Here is a 21,999-nt window from a genome sequence, read left to right as displayed (position 1 = left end):
AGACGGAGCGGAAGGAACGGCGCGCCTCCTGGGCGTGACCGCTGCCGGGGACCTGGCGGAGCCGGGTCACTGGCGCTCTGGGCCAGGTCTCCGGCTTTTGTTAAGATGCGCTCTACCGAGCACCTGATTCAACCTAAACAGCTCCAAAGTAAAGGTTTATTGAGGCCCTGCTCGCTATAAATCTTTTAAAACTAAAGCCGAAAACTGTCAAATGCACGGCACTCTCTAAATAGAAATGACACTTACTTCTCAGCAACCCACAGGTTAAGAAATCATAGTTGCCCAAACCCTGTTTATTGTGTTTGCCTAAAGTTATAGCCAGCAAACAGCTCTCTATTTAAATGTGTTAATGCTAAAAATTATATCCCACAGCTACTCTGGGGCACTGTCTCTAAATGTGAAACAGAACGGCAGGTAAATTCTCTTTGGATACTTTAAGATCAACTCAGCCTACACACTGAATGCAAGGGTTTCAATAATATAAACATGTTCAATTTTAATGACTACAAAACAAGGCCCTAAGACTGTGTAACAGTTTACCTAGGAGACATACTATTAATAATTAAATTGTATATGCCAGAGGCAGTGTTTGGGTTGGCAGAACTGACTTCTGATGGATGCCTGGTGCACTGTGACCTAAAAAAGTTTGCATCTACAATATTAATCTGTATAGGCAGAGAAAGGGTTTATTAAAGATGCTGGCATTTGACTTTGACTCTAATCATTAAAATTATTCTAATTGCCAGCCAACCTTAAATATCAGAATGTGGTTCTTGTGAGTCATACATTTTAATCGTATTTCTCATTACCTTAAAAAACCACTCAGATTTCCTCTTCCACCTAACATGCTTTATATTGGAAGGGGTTTTGTTTGTTTGTTTGTTTAACTGTTATTTCTAAAATTACTTCAAGACACACTAAAACAAGTCAGGTCTGTCAGCACAGAAAATGCAGGCTGTTCATGATTAATGCATTTTTGTCTCTTACCTACACTGACCAAAAGGATTGGGGTTTTATACTGATTTGCAACAAATCGCCATCTAATTTAGCATATTTTATGAGGCTCCTGGCCACAACGTGAAAGGACTGTTTTATTAGGGGTCTTAATCATGAGGCGATCCATGACCCAGGCCTCCTTATGAAGACTTGCTACGAGCTTTTATAAAGAACCCAGACTCCTGACTCATTGTATCCTAGGTTAAATAGTACACTATGATAAAAACATAACAATATATTTTTTTAACTACAAATTTGAAAGAATCAAAAAGGAGTCCTAAAAGGAGGAGTGGCTGATGGGATTATTGAAAGAAGGCAATAATCACAGGCAAACGGTGAAGGCAGAGCATCAACATACTTGGGAACTGCTTGTGCTACGTGTGCAGCGGACACGGCCTCTCTTTTTGTTACAGGACAGAAATCCACAGGCTGAATGCAGTGAAGGCTAATAACCAATGCTGTGGAATTTGGCTCTGCAAACCAAGAAGTCAATCTTGAGAGGAGGATGTATTTTTGTTTTGTTTCGCTTTGCTTTTTCTGACAAGTAAGAAGGAAACATATACCTGAGGGGTTTGACCAACAAGTCTAAGACACAGGCAGCGTGATCACAAAGGATTTTCCAAAATAACTTTGTCATTGTTGCAGAAGCACCAGAAACATGTGTGATCTTATTTCAACCCCATGGGATTCAAACTGTAGTTCTGATTTGCTTTTTTTTTTTTTTGTTGCTGAAAACTAAAATGCTGCACCCTCTAATAAGAGTTTCTTCTTAAAAGTGTAAATTTATGTCAACCTCTACTTTAAAAATCCAGCGTCATCAGAAGTGAAGGCCTCCTCTCATCTGTTCATCTAATCTGTTTTCTAGTTCAAAGGATTCGGGGGAAGGTTTTAATAATGTCTTTGTATTTTGTATAGGGAATGTTATAACTCTGCATGTTTAAATCACAGGCGTGTGTTGACAGCACGGCTGTACTTTTAGTCCAGGGTCTATGATGGAAAAGCAGACTTCGCCTTGGTAACCTTTGAACAGCGAGAGGAGAACAGTGAACGAAACACGGGTGTCGTTTTGCAAATGGAAAAGTGCAGACTTCTGAGAAAACCTGAAATGCCATTTGTTCATCCTGACAGTTAACCTTCCTGACCTTTTGAGCCTGTGAAGTAGGCTGCAATCAATAATGCTAATCAGCAGAAATCAAACATCTTCTCCCCAAACTGAAGTCAGATGAGGGAAAGGCCATAGCAGTGGGAAGGATGTCTTGGTGGGACAGACATGATGTGGCCCAGAAAGTCTCCAGAGTCTTCCTGAAATAAACTTCCTACCTGTAAAGCAGACAGGACACTTGAAGGTGCCGCCCATCCCTTCGAAGCTGTGCTCGATCAGGTGACACTGGAGTTTGGCGGGGGAGTCGAAGGTCTGGCTGCAGAGCTTGCATTCATGGTTCAGTCCTTCATCTGTGAAGGCAAACATGTGAGGAGAAAGCTGAAACCCTTACATTGTGGACAGACCCGGAGTTAACTATCATTGCAGACAGTAAACTTTTTCCAGCCCCAAATATAAATGTGAAGTAGTAGATGTGGTTTCTGGTTATTTCACATTATTTATGAGTTTATATCAACTGAAAACATTTCTGGAATTTAAAATCCAACCATAATCACAAGGCAGGTTTTATCTTGGGTAATGCATTTTATTAAGTTTTTAAAGTATAATTGATAGACCAATAGTGAGGCATCCCCTTGTCTCTAACTAGCAAGATTTTATGGGCTGTGTATTTCCAAAGCCCTAAAATAAAGGGCCCATAGAAAAATGAGCAGCTTCTTCCCTGGGCTGCTCCTCGGGTTTGTCTAGAAGGTTCTAGAGGCTTCTATTTCTAGCCTAATGTTTTCTCATTGATCCAGACTTTCTTTTTCTGGCAATTTTGAAACATAACTAATGCTTACAGTATCCTAAGAATGCTGTTTTTTCCCTTCCCATCCCCCATATCTTCTCAGATCATTGCTCCTTTTACTTTGTAAGACAGTTTCAATTTTACCCCCAGATCTAGACTCTGCCTTTCTCCAAAAGCCCTTTCACGAGCTCCAGGCTTACTTTTGACTAGTCTTGGATTTTTCTCTGATATTTTAGGAATAAGATGGTAGGAAAATATTTTGGTGTAATAATAATTGCTATATAAAATGAAGAGTTTGTGTTATAGACGGAAACCATTATTTTTGTTTTTTCTACATGAAAATGTTTATGAAATTACAAACTTAAGGATTATTCTAACTGGTTTCAATTATAAGAAATGAAAGCCAGTAGCACTATAATGAACAACCTAACACTTCGTTGGTGCTTACTGTGTTCCAGACGCTGTTGTTCTAAGTGCTCACAGATACGAATTCATTTAATTTAACAACAACTATTGTTACTCCCATTTTACAGATAAGAAAAACGAGGCCCAGAGAGTTGAAGTGACTTCGCTCTGAGTCACAGGAGCAATACTTGGTGGAACCAGAACTTTAACCCAGGCAGCCTGGACTCAGGGGCCATGATCTTGGCAGGTACGCCACAGCATACACCAGCTATTCCCAAGACTCTCATTAGGAAAAGTGAAGGGTAAGACGTTGCAACTTAGCCTGAAATGTTATCAAGTTATACTTTTATCTTCTCTTATCTGCAATGAGTAAAAATGCTACTAAGGGAAATTTGTGTCCGATATTCTGGGTCTAGGGAATAAAAGACATAGTCACACCATGGGGGTGGCGAGTCTGTACTCCAAAGGTATTTGTTTTTATTCAACACAGCATGCATGGAGAAGCCCTTCACCAGTTGATATGACTGGCAACACAAAGGCCCAATTACAAAGTGAATTATTATTAGCCAACTAGGAGTGAAATCACTCTATTTGTATTCCTAATCTTTCTTCTCACACAACTATGAGTCTTTAGAAGCAGAGGGCTGGAATTTGTAAAAAAGAGAAGCAAAGCACTAATTAAGCCACCCAGTACTGTCTGCATTTCACAGGAGATAAAAACCTGCTCTGTATTTGGGTGGCACAGTAAATTCCTTGATTATAATTATGTAAGGAGGAGTTTAAGTGTGCACACTGACACGACAAGGGGCTATACAGAAAGCTGTAGGGATTATATAAGATCAAGCGGTTTTCATCTGTGCCTCTCTCTCTCTTTCTTAATCCTAAAGGCACCAACATTTCCCCAAATTTTGGATATTAAGTTATATAAGGAACACTAGTATTGTAGGGAATTGGGTCAGAAAGCTAATCATCAGAGATACTTGCCAAGTTTAAATGTCTTGTGTTTCCTCAGTGCTGTGTCCCTTTAGTGTGGTAGTAAGAAGGTGACTAAGAGCTCTAACTTCATCTTTACGTTATGCTTTCTGCCCAAGAACCGAGATGTGGTCTGTGGACGTGAGAAGGTATACCCATTTGTTTCAGAATTCTTCAACTTGCGATATTAGTGAAGTAACATATATAGGCCTGGCGAGTTTTCTTGGGGCCAATGAAACAGCTTGACTGGTACATGAACGTAATGTAAATTACACAAGTAAGGATGGTCGTTAATGTGACATTGCCTTTCTCGACTAGGAGTATTTTGTTTGGAAAAATAATAGAAGGGAAAATAAATAAGATACATGCATATGAGCACAAGGAGAATGTCCCTATCAATTTTTCTTTCTTTCCTGTCCAAAGATCAGGGAAGTTCCATCACAAAATGTCAAGCAATCCAAATTTAGTTCAGTGAATTCACAAAAAGGTGACACAAACTCATAATGTATTTACGCAGCAGTAGAGCAGACAGATTTTTCATGAATTCCACCCTTTGCGAGGGCATTGACAGTGGTGATCATGGCATTCCACATTTTCAGAGCTCTTTCTAGTTTAAAAGTGCAGTGTAATGTTGAAAAAAAACAAGTTGGAAGTTCGACCTGCCTTTTATTTCTAAGTTGCAGTGGAGGTTTTTTCCAACAAATAATTTGTCCTAGTTACTGGAGTAGGATAGAAACCCTAGCTGGATGATTACCCATCAAGTAATAGACAAGCAGAGCCAAGATGCTCCAACCTAGACATGAACAAACCCACCCACATCTCTCGCATTAACTTCGCTGCTCATCCCCCCATGTTCACACTTGCTCACCACCGCAGGGTCAAATGATGACGAATGAGAAGGATGGGGGACCCCAAACAGTTTTACAACTGGTTAATACAATTCATTTTGTCCCTTTTTATTTTCATTGAAGAAGAGGGGTAGAGAATCATGGCAAACTAATAAAACTTATTTATAATAAGAATTTCAGAAGTTTGTCCTCAGTCTTGGTTTAACTCGGATAACATTCATTCTATACTTGAATTGTGTGGTTCAGGGCAGTGTCTTAATTTTCAAAGAATTTTGAAAACACCCTTAGTCCCTGGGGGAGCCAGCTGAGTTCAGCCCTGTTTCCTTCCAAAACTGAGCTTCTCTCCTTCCCGTTTGGTGGAAGGTCAAGAATAGTGCAGAGTAACTGTCTATGTGCATGAGGTGGCGCTATCGACACCTCCAGTTTCTGGTCAATTTAAGCCTTAGACTCAAGGACTTCGCCTACAAAGCCACAGCTTTCACCTTGTTTCCTAAAGGTGCCAAAAGCTTAAAAAATTCAATCAAAGTAACCATTACTACTCTCCAGAAAGGTAGCAGCTGACAGTAATTGGTTAATACAGTCTGACTCATTTATTAACAAGAGATTCTGAGTCAATTGATTTAATAACCATTACAATATTCCATTAAGAATGTAACAGGCTAGTGCAGCCCTACTTTTTATTAAGAGTTATAGGTGGCATCTACGGATGAAACTTCTAGATTTTTCTTCTTCTCTTTTGCTTCTCTATATTCTTCAGATTTTCTACAATAAGCATGATTTGCCTTTATAGGTTACTTTGAAAATTAAAGAATAGAAAACCACTACACCTTTTCTACACCTTACTAATAAAGATTGATTACGGCACTTATATTTTGAGTGCCAAAAAGTCAGACAGAAAAGGAGCAATATTATGGAGTATAGAAAAACTGATTCTGAACATTAGACTGAAAAGTATTCTGGCCAAATGCATGTGAAAGCAGAAATTAGCACAGGGAAAGGGAGAGAGAAACATCACAGTGCATAGTAATCAATTCAATGAGAAGAATATGCGGCTTTCAGTTTAAACCTGTATCCTTCCAGAACAAACAGAAACCCCCTCTCTCTCGTATACCAGAGCAGGGGAGCACACACATGGCCAGCACTGGGGTCCAGTGTCAGGAAGGGCAAGACGGAAGCTCTTACCGCTGAGAATGTCTTGGCAGCCAGCGACTTCCTGTCCTGGTCAGCCACTTTAAAGCATGATCAGCAATGGCTTGGGTATAACTGAGAAATAATTTCACATGTATGTCAATTTCAGCTAAAATAATTATTTCCATTTGTTAATCTTCATTTAAGTGTGAACATGAATGTAAACAGGAATCAAATCTACATAGAAGAGACTGATGCTAACGTAAATATTTACTCCAATATTAAATGTTTCAAAGGGAAGAGTCTGAATACACAATTGCAGTACAACCTCACTGTCTTAGTAGGGAACGTGAGAACCATTCGCTACAATCAGGTGCTAGAAGAACAAAATCCGTTTGTCTAAGGCCAGTTCAAGGGGGAATGATTATTTCTGTCTCTCCAATTTATAAAACCTTGATGAACACAACTAGAAATCAGCCAGTTTTGTAACTGAAAAAAGTAATCGTTACCATTGGGTGCACGAACACAACCCACGTTCTAAGCTCCAACATGGCAACTGTTAACTGAATACAAGACACTGACATTTCACTGTAAGCTTTAAACAAGAGAAACCCTTTAAGCAGCCTCCAGACTGTGTCCCATGTTTATACTCCTTTTCCTTCAATAAAAACAAAAACCTTGAGCAGCTACAAGCAAATGTTCAGTGGTTGACTTACATGCAGCTGTTATCCCAGGAATCACTGGGGGACCCCTAATATCGTCTGATCAACACTGCAGCCATTACTGAGGACCAATTTGTAACAGTTTGTAAGTAGAACTCCTTCCCTCATTTACCCTCGAGACTGGCCAGAAGGTTCCTCCAGCTTCTTCCACTGCATAAATCTATAGGCTAAAGTCCAAAGATATAAGCCTCTCCTGGTGCATCATCACGTGGCAGGGGCCAGACTTAAAAGCTCTGATGTGAGTGAGAGTAAACTCTGCCCTCGGAATCCAAACAGAGGAATCCAATGCCCTGCAGTTGTAATTTTTCCAGTTCGAATGTGTGTACCACTATATCCTTATATATATTTTTAAATCCAAGGAAGCTATGCCCTGAACCAATTCCCAACCCCCAACCTTTTACTTCGCTTCTCCTCTTCCCTGAGTTAATTTCCAAGCACACATTTATAAGCTAGGGGTCTGAGGAGTAACAAAGAAAAGCCGCATATGACAAAACTCACCCCTCGGCTATGCTGGCTCACCCTAGAAACTAGGAGTAGAAAAATAGGCAGACTGTACTGTAATTTGCCATGCACACAGCATCACATCTTTCTAGGTCCATAGCGCTCGGGTCACCATAATTTGTTGCGTTCTATGCTGCACATATTTCACAACTGTAACGTAAACACACCGAGGTGCTGATTTGGCGATGGAGAATATTACTCAGCCCTCCAAGTCTGCCAGTAGATTAGTCATTAAGCCCCCAAAGTGAAAAAAAAAAAAAAAGGCAGCATTGGCGAGTACTGAACACCGTGTGAACCTTTTCCTTACACGAGCTGAAAAGTTCTGCCCTATCCTTTTCCACAATTCGACGTGAAAATGAATGTTGCCTGAATACTGACAGAGCACTTTCTTGGATTTTGCTCACTGGCAATATGGGAAAGTCTGGCACTGTCAGTATTTCTGTGCCACACAGGAGAGGGGTATGAGGTTGCAAGCATGAGACTCCCATCAAGAGACAAAGGGCACTGGGAATTCTAAGAGTCAGTGAGCACCAGTCACCTCAGCTTTGACTATCCACGCAAAAGGTGCCTAACCCTTGGGCATGTCAAGGAAAGCAAAATGATAAACAGCCCACGTATCTCAGGCAGAATCTTACTTCAAGGAGACCTACAGGGTGCAGGTCTGCGCTGAACTCAGTTACTACCTGCTTCTGGCCAATGGTCTAAAGGCTAGGATGCTTTTGGACTTTATAAGCAGAGCCACTGACACTGACACGGTTATTTCCTGTCTTGAACTTCTCATTATCAGCAGGGCTGGAGCAGGAAATGATTCAGCTGGGGTAGGCTGCATTGTACCCAGCAGATTTTAAGAGCCCAGGGGCTGCCTAGAGCCCCATAAACACCAGCAGCTTGGAAACTAGCAGGAGGTCCAGGTGGGTTGGGATGGGAGAGGCAGGCAGTGGGATTTTAGATGCTCTGAGATGCAATATCGTCCAATTCCTCGGCTATCATTATCAGTTGTGGGGAACGGCTATTAGAATATTCTCTTGTAGGAGAAAACACTGGAATGCTGTTCAAATAGTACACAGTAAAACAAACAACCCACTAAAAAGGTGGCTTCCTTCCACCTGTGGGGACTTGGTAGCGATACTTCGGCCCAAGTTTGGAATTCGGGCTGAGAACGCAGACTAAATATGCCTTTCAGACCTGAGCTACAGGGACGTCTGCACCCTCAGGTCTGCACCCTTTTCTTTGCTTTCCTAATCTAAACATGGGCCCCCTGGCTGGAGTCTCAGAGTATGTTTGATACAATGCTGGCAAGCAGCTTTAAAGGCAGAACTTTGGGATTCGAATGCATTTATTAAAAACACCTCAAACGTCAGGCTTTGGAAAGGCTCTGAGAAAATCCCAATGAGCTCCCCTCGCCCCATCCCCCGAGGAAAAAGTTCTCAACCAAGAAAAGAAGAAAGTGCTACATGTTTCTTAGTTAAAACTACTGCTCGCTCTGGAAAAGCGAGGGCGGGGAACGGGGCGGGGGCGAGGATGGAGACCAACCAAGTCTGACACAGTCTCTAGTTCTGTTTGGAAATTAGGGTTATTTGGGCGAATGGTACAGCTCAGTGGTGGAGAGCACGCTTAGCATGAAGGGAGTCCTGGGTTCAATCCCCAGTGCCTCCATTAAAAAAAAAATAATAAGTAATAAAGCTAATTACCTCCACCCTCTCCATCCAACAAACAAACAAACAAAAATTATAAATATCATTTAAAAATATATTTAAAAAATTAGAATTGTTTTTAAAATATTAGCTTATTGTATATGACTTTGATTTTACTATATGCCACTGTATTTCACTGCAAGGGGTCCAGTTTATTCGAACAGTCCATTTCCCCCCTTACTTTGAATATATGAAAGTAAACCTTTTCTTTCATGAAGCTCTGTCACCTGATCTTTAGTGCTGCTCTGGTCTCTGCCTTGACAGAAAGTTTGTGGGCACACAAAATAGTGTAAAAAAAATTCACTTCCACTTTGCATAATAATTAGACATACAACATGATTGGAAATAACGTGCTCCCAATTTCCCAATTCAGTAATACGTTCCAGCTCTGGCTCTGCCTATTAGAAAGAGGCAGATGCTGGCTCCGGACACCTTAGTACCAGGAGAGTGCCAACAACTCAGTTTGGGGTTATCATCAATTCACGCTACAAGGCTGGTCTCAGAAGGGCAAGGGCATTTATCTGTTTTGCGTATTGATGTTTGCCAAGTACCTAGAACAGTGCGTGGCTCATAGTTGAGACTCAGTAATTATTATTGAATCTGTAGGAAATATGTGCTTAGCTAGTCCTATCTCTAATTTCACCAGAACAAAATGCCAAGACTAACACCAAAACAATGTTTATTATTTATCATTTTACAACTTTGCTCCAGTCCCTTGAACATTAAACCTTTTGCATGTGACAAATTTGGACCAGCCAAATTCACCTTATGCTGCTTGCCTTCATTATTTTTCAAAAGAAGACTAAAATGCTCTGGCAGATAAAGCATTAACACAGTAACTATCTTATTTGCCAGCTTATCTCTGGCAGGAAACTTAACAGTCAAAACTTATCCCTTATTTCAAGAGGAAAAGTGTTATTCTGCACTTTATTTCTGAAATAGAAAAAAAGAGAACCATATGAAAGAAGGGATAATTACCTTTCATTTGTCTCAAGTCATACATCCATGACCCACAGGTCACGTTTTAAGCAATTATTAGTAGTAGTTATGCATTCTTGTATTACGATGCTCTGTTCTTTTACTGATTGGTTAAACCAGATATATGCATTTATTACACTTTTTGCTTAAAATTTCTCTTGTTTGCCATTAAATACTTGCTATTAGTGCCCTCACATCAGGGGCTTTCGACACTCGTGGAAGCCTAGGTGTACTGTACAAAAAACCCCACACAAATTGGAGAAATCGAAAGAGGGTAGTTCATGCAGCACAGACTAAGTGTAACCTGTTTTACAGATAAATCTGTCGGGAAAACACCTTGGAGAGCTGCGAAGGTGCGGCAGTCGACAGGAACCCCGCGCAGCAGGGGCCGACCCGCCGGCCACGTGCCGGCCACGGCGCTCAGCAGGTGTGTCTCTGTGTTCTGTGCTGAGTCTATGGCCAGAGTCGGGCCTCTCCTTTCCTTTTCTTTTTTTCTTATCTTCTTCTTGGCATAAAGCCACTAGTTATCTGGAGGAGAAAGTCTCTCAACATTGAAAATCTGTCTATTCTCGCTAGAAGGCATAGGTTGCTATTGCTGATGATTTAAAAACAAAAAACCAAAACCAAAACAGAAAACCCCAAATCAAACAAAAGAAGCGAGGTTCACCAGCTTTGGTGACGACTGCAGATCTCAACAACCATGGGGTTTTTGGTGCCCATAGATTTAAAAAGAGAAACCCTCCAGGCATTTCCAAAGCTAATTGTCATTCTAAGAAATTTGTATTATTGATGACTTATGGCAAAGATGACATCTTTTCTCCTAACCCGTGGTGTTCAGGATCAGGATAAAACACCAGAGCACACGGCTAATCTACAGTGAGGCATGAGGGTCAAAGGTGGGGGCAGTACCCTCAGATTTCCAAGGGGCCTTATCCTGCGCCCTTCACTCCGCCTGTGGCAATCCTGAGAAAGTCCTAAGCAGCAATGCAAAAAAAATCACAATACTGCACGTTATTTGCAAATGACTCACATTTTTATTGTTCTGTTGGTGTGACCTCAGAAACTTGGCCTTGAAGAATAAAAAAAAAAAGGCAATGGTGTAATAAATGCAGTAAGATTTCTAAAAACAGTTTATTGGAAATGTGCTGTGAAACTGGAATTCTTCTAATCAAACGATGCCACCCCTCAGAGAAATTTTCCTGTGCATTATTAAAGTGATAGACTGCAGTACTAGTTAGAGCTCCATAACCTTTAAATTGCCCGATTGTAATTAAGGCCACTAGTTTTATTTAGGAAGGTTCAAGGAGGCTCAATTTAAGTTGGCTTAACTAGTGTGAATTTAATGTCATGCTGCCAGAAGGCAGAGGAACTCTCTGGCCTGGCTGTTCTGTGGCACACGCAGCTGTGGGGTCATGAATTCTAAATTAAGCCCAGATTTAAAGGAACTACAGACATCAGAAGTAGCGGAGTGTGTTCAAGTACACATCCCCATGTTTGCGTATGGACTTCATTCATTCACGCATTCATTCCACCGGCAGCTTCCTAATTTGGGAACCTAAATACATCTGATTGTTTGTAGTGTGAGTAGAAGGCATAATGATCAGTTTCACTGAAAGATGTGGCTTAAAGCAATGCCCAGTCCTCATTCATGATTTAAAATAAAATTGCACATAACAGAGTTGTAAAGGCAGGAATGTTATTCACATTATCAAAGAAACTCTAGGAAGGACCATGTACAGTTAGGGACCTGAGGAGAAAATACAGGGAACAGTTGGGACAGGCCACCAAATGGAGGGCTGAAAATAATATACAAACGTCACTGGAAGAGCAGCAAATCAAGGACTGAAAACGAAAGATAAGAGAAAATGAAGGTCCTCGGCACAGAGACCAGGAGAACCGAAGGGCAGTGGCAGAAAGAAAACCCTTAAGGATCTGACCCGTGTTCAGATTCTGACTGGCTGTGAGCTCAAAAACATTCATCTCTGGATAGAATGCTGGCGATTTCCCGTAGCTCCAACGGCAATAATGACAAATGAATTTCTTTACAGCCAAGTGGCTCAAGCAGCTAACTACGTTACCACTACGTAATTGATAACAATAAGCAATCAAAGAGGACAGCGAGTTACAACTATAAGGTGTCAAAATATATTAGCAAAGGAAAAAACCTGCAACAACACACTTAAAAGAAAAAAAGTACAGTGTGTGAATCTATGTATAGTTTCTTCTTCCACACTCTATTGTCGCTGAAGCTTTTTATGCTTGAAGAAAAATAGAGGACGACATAAAACTCCTGTAAGGTGATTAACATCCCTACAAAAACAAATAGCGCCCCCGATGCTCAGAGAAACCTGAAAAGTGATACGGGAAACAGGATTGTGAGGGCGCAGGAGAGCCGGCTGCCCACGATCTGGCTTTCTCCTTTTACCAAGAAATATCCTAATAAATACCTCCCCAAACTGTATTTGTTGGCTCAAATGTTTTCAAAGATCCCAGAACGCTGTGGTTTTGTTTTTTTTCTCCATGTAAAATGGAGGAGAAGCAAAAAACTAGGAATGTGTAGGAAAAAGGAAAGCGTAAATGTATATATTTGGCTAAATGCTGAAATGTTCGATAAAGGTTAGAAGGGCCTTTGGAGACAATCTAATTAACTAAAGACTTGTTGAAAAGGTGAGAAAATTGAGACTAGAGATATTAACTGATGCACCCACCATGGCAAAGCATTTGGTCACGGCCAGTACCAGAATTCAGAGTTCCTGAGTTCTAGTTACTGCACTGTCCCGCCAATCCCTCATTTCAAAAAAATTTCCTCCCTCTGAACTACAGCAATTTAAGTCATCAGTTATGCAGAGCAAAAGTTCTCGTCACTCTGGATCTCTCACTGAAGTGCAAAGAGCTATTTGTACTTCCACGCCACCTGGTCAGTCCTTGGCTCCCCGACAAGACAAAGCCTGAATGGATTCCAGGCCGCATCGTCTCCTAGTCCCTGACCAACTAGGTGCGCACCATTGAGGTCTGCTGCCCTTGCGAATGCCCTCCTCTCCCTTCAGGAAGGCAGGGCCTTAGCTGATACGCAGCACCTGTTGGGAGTGGAAAGTTAAATTCCCCGTATCTCCCGATTCTGCGGAGGCTCTTGGAACACGTTCCTTGGTAAAGCGCTCTGGGCTGAGCCGTCAGTGTGAACGGAACACTCGTGATTACACAGCTTACGACACTGAAGGCATCACGGCTGAGGACTGCTGCCTGCTCCCAGGGAAGTCACCAGCGATTCGGTTAAACTGTCACCTGAAACCCTGTGGAGACTGGGCTTGAGGCTCTCCTTTATGGAATCATCATTATTCAGAAACAAAGACTGGTTCCTCAATTCTCTTCTGCCTGTAGCTAATTACACTTCTTTAAGTGCCTGAATCATCCCCTGATATTGTACAAAATGGAGTATTTGGGAAGAAACTGGGACTCCAAGCATATCCTAAGTGTGTGGCTTACTAAAAATCCAATGCCGTACTTACATACGGAAAACAGGTTAGTTCAATATGTTCCTAACCTACGTTTCTCTCTTGGGTATCATTCTGGACTCACCAGCACATCTAGACACTATATGCTGAAGCCAAGATGTTACTGGCATACCAATGAATCATACTCATTCTTATCTCCTCTGTCTGTTTCCTGTCAGTCAGGAGAGAGTTATTATCTACTGAGATGGAAAAAAAGAGACAAAAGGGTTGGGGGGAGTGGGGGAGGGAGGGAGGGAGGGAAGAAGGAAGGAAAGAACGGAGGAAGGAAGGAAGAACAGTCGACAGATTCACGATTGTTACAAAGATTTCTGTCTTACTTCTACTGAGCTTGGAAGTACGGTGAAGAAGCAGATATTCTTAGGTATTTTGTTAGGTCAAAAACCAAAGCTAAAGACTATGAAATGGGCCTAACAAAAACCATGGATTAGTTAATAAGTGTATCTGTTAAATGAGGAATGAGACATAATAAGGATAGCAACTTTCTTGGATAGTAATTCCTTATATTACCTTCTGCAAAGCTATTGAATATTTCTAAGACTATAATGCCAAATTATAAAGATGCTTTGGGCACAATAAATTTTTAATCCTCTGTCTTTATGACAATTTTTCTAAAACCTGAACCAGCTCATTCACGAGCTGTTTTAAATATTTAAATACTGTATATTCTGTCAATATAAAGAAGGCTGATAATTTCCTAGCACAAAAGGAAATCTATTGGAAAAAAAGTCACTGAAATATCTACCAAGGGGGAGGGTATAGCTCAAGTGGTAGCGTGCATGTGCACGAGGTTCTGGGTTCAATCCCCAATACCTCCTCTTAAAATAAATAAACCTAATTATTGCCCCCCTTGTCCTGCCAAAATAAAAACAATTAAATAATACAATAATAAGTAAATAAAATAATTTAAAAGTCTATCAGTGGCCTTAAACATTTTACATATTTAAAAGCTCTGCTTTGCCCCCCTGCAGGAGGTGATCCAGTCCGCATAGAATTACAATGCTGTATTAAGCAACCTAAGCAGAAATCTGATACTCTAAAATTTATGTCCTTTCCAAAAGCAAATCATATTTAGCACTTATCAGTTTCATCATTAGTAAAGGAAAACGTAAAAGTCCAGGATGAAAGGTGACCTATTCTGATGTTTTGGCCTCCTACTCTTCCTTTGCTTCTAAAACGCAATAGCAGTGTTTGGTTTCTTAAAGACAGAGATTAGCATGAGAGTTCTGATATTTGACAATCTGGAGGAAAGTAAATACAGTGTATAATTTTGTAGGAGAATAACTGTGGGGTAAGACGGAGGCGAATAGTCTGATGTGAACCAACAATGAACAAAGTTCTCCTTTCTCTGCATACTGGAGGGAAGACAGATCAGAAGTTAACATGAGAGTGGGTAAATACAGTTAGCCTGGAATGAATGTGCAGAAAGGAATACAGTATGTCCCTATTTTTAGCATATTTTCAACCAGTCACAATAAAGATACTTATATTTAGAGAAAAATGCCCAGTAACAAAATAAAATTTCTTCCTCAAAATGGGAAGAGAACTTTCCTTAATTAAATATTGGTCCAGCTACTTCAAAGAACTAAAAATAAAACAAAACCTCAGAGAATAAGAGTACCTATGACATTACCCTTTTGAGTGAGCTGCATTATTGATGCAGCTGTAGACTGGCATCTCGGCCAGACCAGGCCATTCTGAGCCTTCTTACTCTACCTCATGGCACCCGCAACGCAGGTGGACACCCTCTCAAAAGGGAACAGCCTGAGAAAGGAGAACGTGGTGAGGTGACACACAGAGACAGAATCTGCATCTAGAATCTGAGCATCTCTCTTTTGAAATGAGTATTAGAAAGTCTGTCTTAAAATGATAACGGCAGGGAAATTCCAAATCAAAGTAGTCACTGTGGCCTCAACTCACCCGATTAGGTCTACATATTACCTCATCTGCTGCCAAAGCTCATACTTCGTGCTCAGGCCAACACGACTTTCAAGCACAAGTTGAATGAAGCGTCTATACAATTCAGACTCAGCTTCTCCTGCCCCATCTTTTTTTTTTTTTTTGAAAGCCCCATAAGACGGAGGCTCTTGTGGGTGCTACGACGATTACAGTGGTACCTTTTCCTCATTGACCTCTCCCTGGGGGTGATTATACCTGTAACACCTCACTATATTTATAGTGAATTTTACAATTTTCAAAACGTGTGTGTGGGTTCATATACCTCAATTCTCAGTTAAGCTGCTCAGAAACAGGGATTAGTCCGGGTTAACCCAAATCCTAGGAAGAGTGTAACTGATTTGCTCAAAATTACATAGGAAGTTGTTGGTAGAACTGGGTTCCGATCTGCGTCTAGGCTTCAGATTATGGGGGAAGAACAATGATTACATTTCAATATGGAACCAAGTTTCCATTTGATCATCTACGATGCTTAGTTCCCTGGGTCCCTGTGCTCAGGAAGACGGGAGATCACCCAGCAGCTTGTGTTGATAATGTCTGTTTAGTTAAGGCAGTGATTCACAAAGGGAGGAAAAATTAGAAAAATGGACTTTCAGCTGGACCTTTCTGATTATCTGACAGGTTTATCTGAGTGCCCTTTGAAGGTTTAAGGCCTAATATATGATGCTCTTTTTTTTTTTTTAGATTATTACTTTTGGATTTATCAAGATTGAGTTCAAAATCTGGCATTCAAAAATTTGACTAATTCATGAAGAAATAACATATTTCAATTTTGCTGGTATGTGTAAGGAAACCGATATGAATCATTTTATTAACTAAATCTGTTTTTAAAGACCAAAAAAGTCATTATTTTCAAACTGCGTGAAGCAAGGCAGAATCATTTGTTTCCTGACAAATGGTACCAGTTACAAGGCTGTTTTCTCTTCTGCATGTGGAGATTTTCACATAGACCGTTAAATATAACTTACTGAGTTGATCTGGAAAATACCAAGAAAACCATATACTGTACAGCTCAAATGCTTGGAGTTAACAAAAACAAACAAACCCTCCCTGGCCCCCAGAAATGTAAATAAAAAGTTAGATTTCCCTGTACTGCATTTGATTGCATTAATTGATGTTTAAAAAAAAATCCGTTGAAAATAAAGCCCAGCAGTAGCATTTTTCTTTCCTAAATCACAACAGCAGCACATTACAAACATCACCAAAAGGTCCCCTGGTACGTTTGTGAAGTTCCACTCTGGCAGTAAAACGCATCCACTGTGTGTTCTCCATTTCCATCTCTACCCTCCCAAATATGTGTGAAAGCAGGTCACAGACGCAATTAAGCCTCCCTGCGCATTGTTTAAATATTCATTTCCGATAAGACTCAGAAACTGAATGGTCAGCCACTGAATTCTTTTTAATTCGAAAAACCAAAATCTTATTCGAAAACAGGGTTCGACCTCTGACAGCAGGCAGGCCATTATTACTGAGTCCAGTTTTGTAATCTGTCCACCAAAATCCTGATAAATGAGGCACGCGCTCGCTGGGCATGTTAGCGAACACAGACCTCTACCAGAGGCTTCAGTGGGCTTCCACCGCAGTGCAGAGGACAGTGTCCACAGAAGTCATCACAGACATCATCTGCAAAGCCTCTCTTTCCATTTACTGTGGCAGAGTGATCTTAAAAATTCGGGCCCTGGAATTACTCGGTGGTGGTGGGTGGGATGCCCCTAACACGCTGTGGAATCTCATCTACCTTGTTTAACCTTGCCGCCGCCAAACCGTCCGGCCAGTGGGGCTACCAAGTACCCACACCACAGGGTTGAGAAGTGAGACTCAGTGGGGCAACGGAGATAATCGACAGCAAGTGTCCAGCGCGACGCCTGGCTGATGACGAGGGCTCTGTAAGTATCGGTCGTTTTTGTTATTAGCATGAAGCAATGTTTACTTCATTTGTTGAAATATCTTACATCAAGGGTTTTGACTCTTTAGACTTCACTTACTGACTTTGCTCCCCTCTATTTCTCCCCCCTCTTCTCCATGGAAAGTGCTTTCTCCTCCAAGTCAGCAGTTTTGGGCCTTGCAGGACTTGAGAGGTAGAACCAACCCGGATGGGGGCTCCGAGGGCAGACGCGCGGAGGCTGCTCAGGGGACGCCGCCGGCGGGGCGGGGCGGGGCGGGGCGGGGCGGGTGGGCCTCTGCTCCCGGCGGCTGGGGCCGGGGGGGGGGGGGGGGGGGGGGGGCGGGGGGGGAAGGGGGGGCGCTGCCGGAGCGGGAGCAGCGCTGACCAGGCCCCCAGGCCTGCTCGAGTCTTTGGGCAGACCCAGCAGAAATTTTTTTTTTTTTAAGGTTTTCAACTTAACTCAGATGTTTATGAGGACATCTTAGCATATGGTAATGATAAATTTTAAAACAATACCCAGAAGATGTTAATGCTGTTAAGTTATCCACTTTTTAAAACCTCTTCCTCTCAAGGCATTGCCATGACACAACTGGTTATTTTTTTTTCTCCTTTGTTTTCTCCTCAACCCAACTGTGTGTGTGTGTTTGTGTGTGTGTGTGTGTGTGTGTAGGCGGAGGGGAAGAAATGTTTAGATAATCTACCAATGTATTTGTTGGGATGACACAGGAAACTGGTCCAGACGTGAGGAAGAGCAGTGTAGCGTAAATGGAAAAGAGCTGCCACACCTTTTGCTGTTCCTCGGGCTTTAGTCCCTGGCCAGGTCCCTTCCCCTCACTCAGAGTTTATTTCTCCTCTGAATTCCTACCATGCTTGATGGGACTCTTAGGGCATTTGTCACATTCTCCCTCAGCATAAATACAAGTCTTAGTTCCCCTATAAGATACATTCCTTCTTGATTATCCTCCTTATCACTTACTAGGTCTGTTCTCAAGGCAACTGTGTTTTTTTTTCACTGTTGTTGAGTGAATGAATGGAAGGAAAAAGACAAGAAAGGAAGGGAGAGATTGAGCGAGGGAGAAAGCAGACTTGGGAAGCCACCAAGCTGTAAGGGATGCCGAGTCCAGCATGGGCCAGGTAGGAACGGACTGGGGAGGGGGACGTGGTTGGCTCTTTTTGGTAACCCCACATAATTCAACACGCAACCAAGGAGAGCTTTTCAAGTTCACGCCATTCCTCTACCAGTGACATGCCTCTTGCCCAGCTTTCTTACTTCTCATCAGTCCCAAAATTAAAAAATAAAAGCAATTGTGTGTTTAGCCCTGTCCTCTATATTTATTTCTATCTAAAAATAATACTATTTTCCCCTTTTCTAGTGGGGCCTACTTACTGCTTGCCAATGTTCTAGTCAACTTCAGTTTCTCTCGGCAAGCAGAGAAGGATGGCCAGGTCCTGACCCGAGCATTCTGCATTGAGCTGCTACCATTTTCCAGGTATGGACTTCCCCTGAGTCCACCGCCCAGAAGATTTTCTCTATTTTAACATTTTTAAGTCTCGGGCATTAAGAATGGGATAAAAAGAATGGACTTGTAAGTACTTGTGAAGCCGCTGCATCCGTCTTGTGCCACGCGGTCCCTACCAACCTGGGGACAGTCACACTTTCTCTCTTTAAAATGCCTCCTCACTGTAACCTCGAGGAATCAGAAAGTATCAGAAGTCATGGAGTTTCAGAATAGTCTCAGGACTGGTCTGATTTTAACAATGAAGTGAACAGCTGCTAAGGCAAAAATACAGCTCAAGAATCGAGTGTGAAATATCTGCCTTGAGTATCGGCATTCTCCTAGTCTCTCAAGACCCTTCCCCCTTAGCCGAGTGCTATGACATCTGACCAGCTGTTCTTAGTAAAAGGGACGCCCCGGGTCAGCTGGTGAACAAGGAGCGGGGAAGGAGGTGCAGGGCACCCGATGCTTTCCCTCGTTTTAAGGGGCCACCCTGCTCCTTCATTAGCCTTTGCGACTCGCGCGTCCCGAGGCTGGGTTGGGTCTTCTCATTAGCGCTGGATTCCCTGCCTCTGAGCAGAGCACAGATGTCAGGCGAGCCTGACCCAGTATCGGGCTGATCGGATGCTGCTTACTTTCTTAAGCCCGAGGTTTCAGGGCATCTTGAGACAAGGTGGTGGGGTTCTTCTCTGGCCCTCCTTGTCGGGGAGTGGGCAGCAATGGCATGCACCGCAGGCCCCCGAATGGCCGAGCCCACAGCCACAAATCTGTGTTCAGCGAGGGCTGCTCTCTTCCCTGGGCAGCTTCCCTAAAGGACAAAGGGTCCAGCAGGCTTGTCTGCAAACGAAATCTGCAGGAGGCTCGATCCCCTGGAACACCCAGGCTCACCCTGGCACATCCAGCCCAGGGCAAATGGCCCGCTGGCTTGTCCTCTTCAGAAAGCGTTCTTTGTATGGAACTAAATAAATAAGTAAGGGCATGCATACATACATGCATACATACATACAAATACGGAATGAATCTCTTTAATAATTTGAAGAAATCATCTTGGCTCATGGATGAGGCGGTCGTTAGGGGCCCGTGACAAAGGGGCCTTTGGGTTTTCTCTGTACCTTTGATCTGCATTATGAAATGTTAATGTCCATCCCATCAGAGCCTCTTCCAGAAACACCCTCTCTCCAAAGGCTTACCCCTGCCCACTGCGACTTCCACTCAGATGCTCCATTTATACTGAAGCCCAGGCCCAGAAGCACTGACATTTTGAAACAGGGCTAGCTCAGCTGTGAAATAAAATTTACGATGACAAAGAGCATGGCCGAGACTGAACTGTGGCGATTTAATCCCACACACACCCTCCTATCCCGTGTACCCTGACGTTACACACGCGCCTAGAAACTCAACTCCAAGGGCTTCGCCTCCAGTCGGTAACGCGGGGTGGGGGGAGTGTCCACGGAATCTGCGATTTTGTGTTGATGAGGTAGGAACCACCACAAGCACGTATTTTGATATCTCTATTAACAGCCTGTTCATGTCGAACTGCAAAACTTGGTTGTACTTCTTTCACCATCTTTGCCCAAGACAGACCAGTAAACACAATTCCTCTCTCTATAATTAGCCTTTTCTCTGAGGGCCCTGAAGTAAGTCTGCACGCCGTAGATTTAATATCCAGTGCTATATCCATATGTGCTGCCCTTGCCAGGTCCCAGAGCATATAAACTCCCCTATTAGCAGCCTTGACTGCTTAATTATGCAGATTTTTTTTGTACCCGCCTGCCTGTAAAATTACTGTGTCTAACCTTTTTTTTTTTCCTCTTTGCACCATGCTGGCCATTCTAATGAAATCGGCATAGGGGAAAGGGCCTGATTTGCAGTTATGGAGGCTGGATCGCACTGGCAATCTGTCCTTAGTGGGAGTTACAAAAGAAGTCAAATGCCTTCATCTGGTTCTACCCTATCATCCCCAAGGTGATTGAGTTCACTTCCCGACGCTTCCCAAGTTTTCCTCAGGCTGTCCAATCAGCACGTCCACCAGGGAGCCCAGCCTAGCTTGCAACAGTCTCTGTATCTAGTTACAGCCCCACCAGGGACAGTCAACCATCCACCCCCCAAGCCTTCAGATGAAAACCTTTTCTAACAAGGCCGCCCAGCGCCAATGAAATAACACACATCTGCATATCCACTGGGTCCCATGTTTCTTGTGCTCATGGATTATGTATCTTGCAGCCTCTAATAAAGAAATGCAGTTCTTTGTTTAATGTTTATCTTGTGCTTGTTAAGCAAATGCTAATGTTGTATCAGAATGCTTTAGTGCTATTTGGGTTTTTGGTGATTTACTACAAGACAATCTGCTGTGAAGTAAATTTAGAGAGAGAGCAAGAGAAAAGAGGAAAAACATCCTTCTGGTTGAAAGGGAGAAAAAGAAATCGGTTTGACAGAAAAATCAAGGAAAAGGGGGTGAGAGAGAGCGGGGAGCATGAGAGAGTGAAGGTGCATTCCAGAGACAGAGCAGAAGCCTGAGACAGAGAGACAGACAGGCAGATGGAGGGACACACGTACACGCCCGCAGGGGCTGGGGAGGCGGGGGCGGAGAGCAGGGCCTGGTATAAACCCCCTGGCCCCAGGCTGATGCATTCACCCTCTCACTGGACAGTTTGCGATTTGAAGCTAGAGGATAAACCCTGTACGATCTCCAAAAGGGATGAGATGGTAACTTCCCCTTCAGTGATAAGGTAAACAGTGTCCTGAAGGGTAAACAAAAAATAAAAAAGCCTTTTTGTTGTTGTCTGCCTTTGTGCCCTGATGGTTAGCACTGCGCACTGTTATTCACAGACCACAGGGAAGCCCTAAATTTAATTGTTCATGCCTAGCTCTGCTAGAAATAGGCAAAAAATAATCAGAACCTCCCTCCTCCCAATTTCAGGGAGAGGTGGGGGCTGGGGAAGAGAAGAGAGGGTGGCAGCTTGAAAGCTGATGAATGAATGCCCTTTATTTATCCTTTGGCAAGACAGGATGCAGATAGCCAG

At 42.6% G+C, this 21,999-nt stretch overlaps 1 protein-coding gene across 4 annotated transcripts in view; it reads right to left on the bottom strand.

The window, feature by feature from the left end:
* Positions 1-21,999, bottom strand: part of ZNF521 (zinc finger protein 521) — a 346,926-nt gene that overhangs the window by 26,062 nt on the left and 298,865 nt on the right. For all 4 annotated transcript variants that reach the window (XM_072949085.1, XM_072949082.1, XM_072949084.1 and 1 more), the window contains one exon: positions 2,317-2,448. In XM_072949085.1, coding sequence (XP_072805186.1) covers positions 2,317-2,448 — 132 coding nt within the window. The remainder of the gene's footprint in view (positions 1-2,316; positions 2,449-21,999) is intronic.

Source organism: Vicugna pacos, chromosome 24, assembly GCF_048564905.1.
Source record: "Vicugna pacos chromosome 24, VicPac4, whole genome shotgun sequence".
Taxonomy (NCBI): domain Eukaryota; kingdom Metazoa; phylum Chordata; class Mammalia; order Artiodactyla; family Camelidae; genus Vicugna; species Vicugna pacos.
This window is presented reverse-complemented; position numbering and strand designations above follow the sequence as displayed.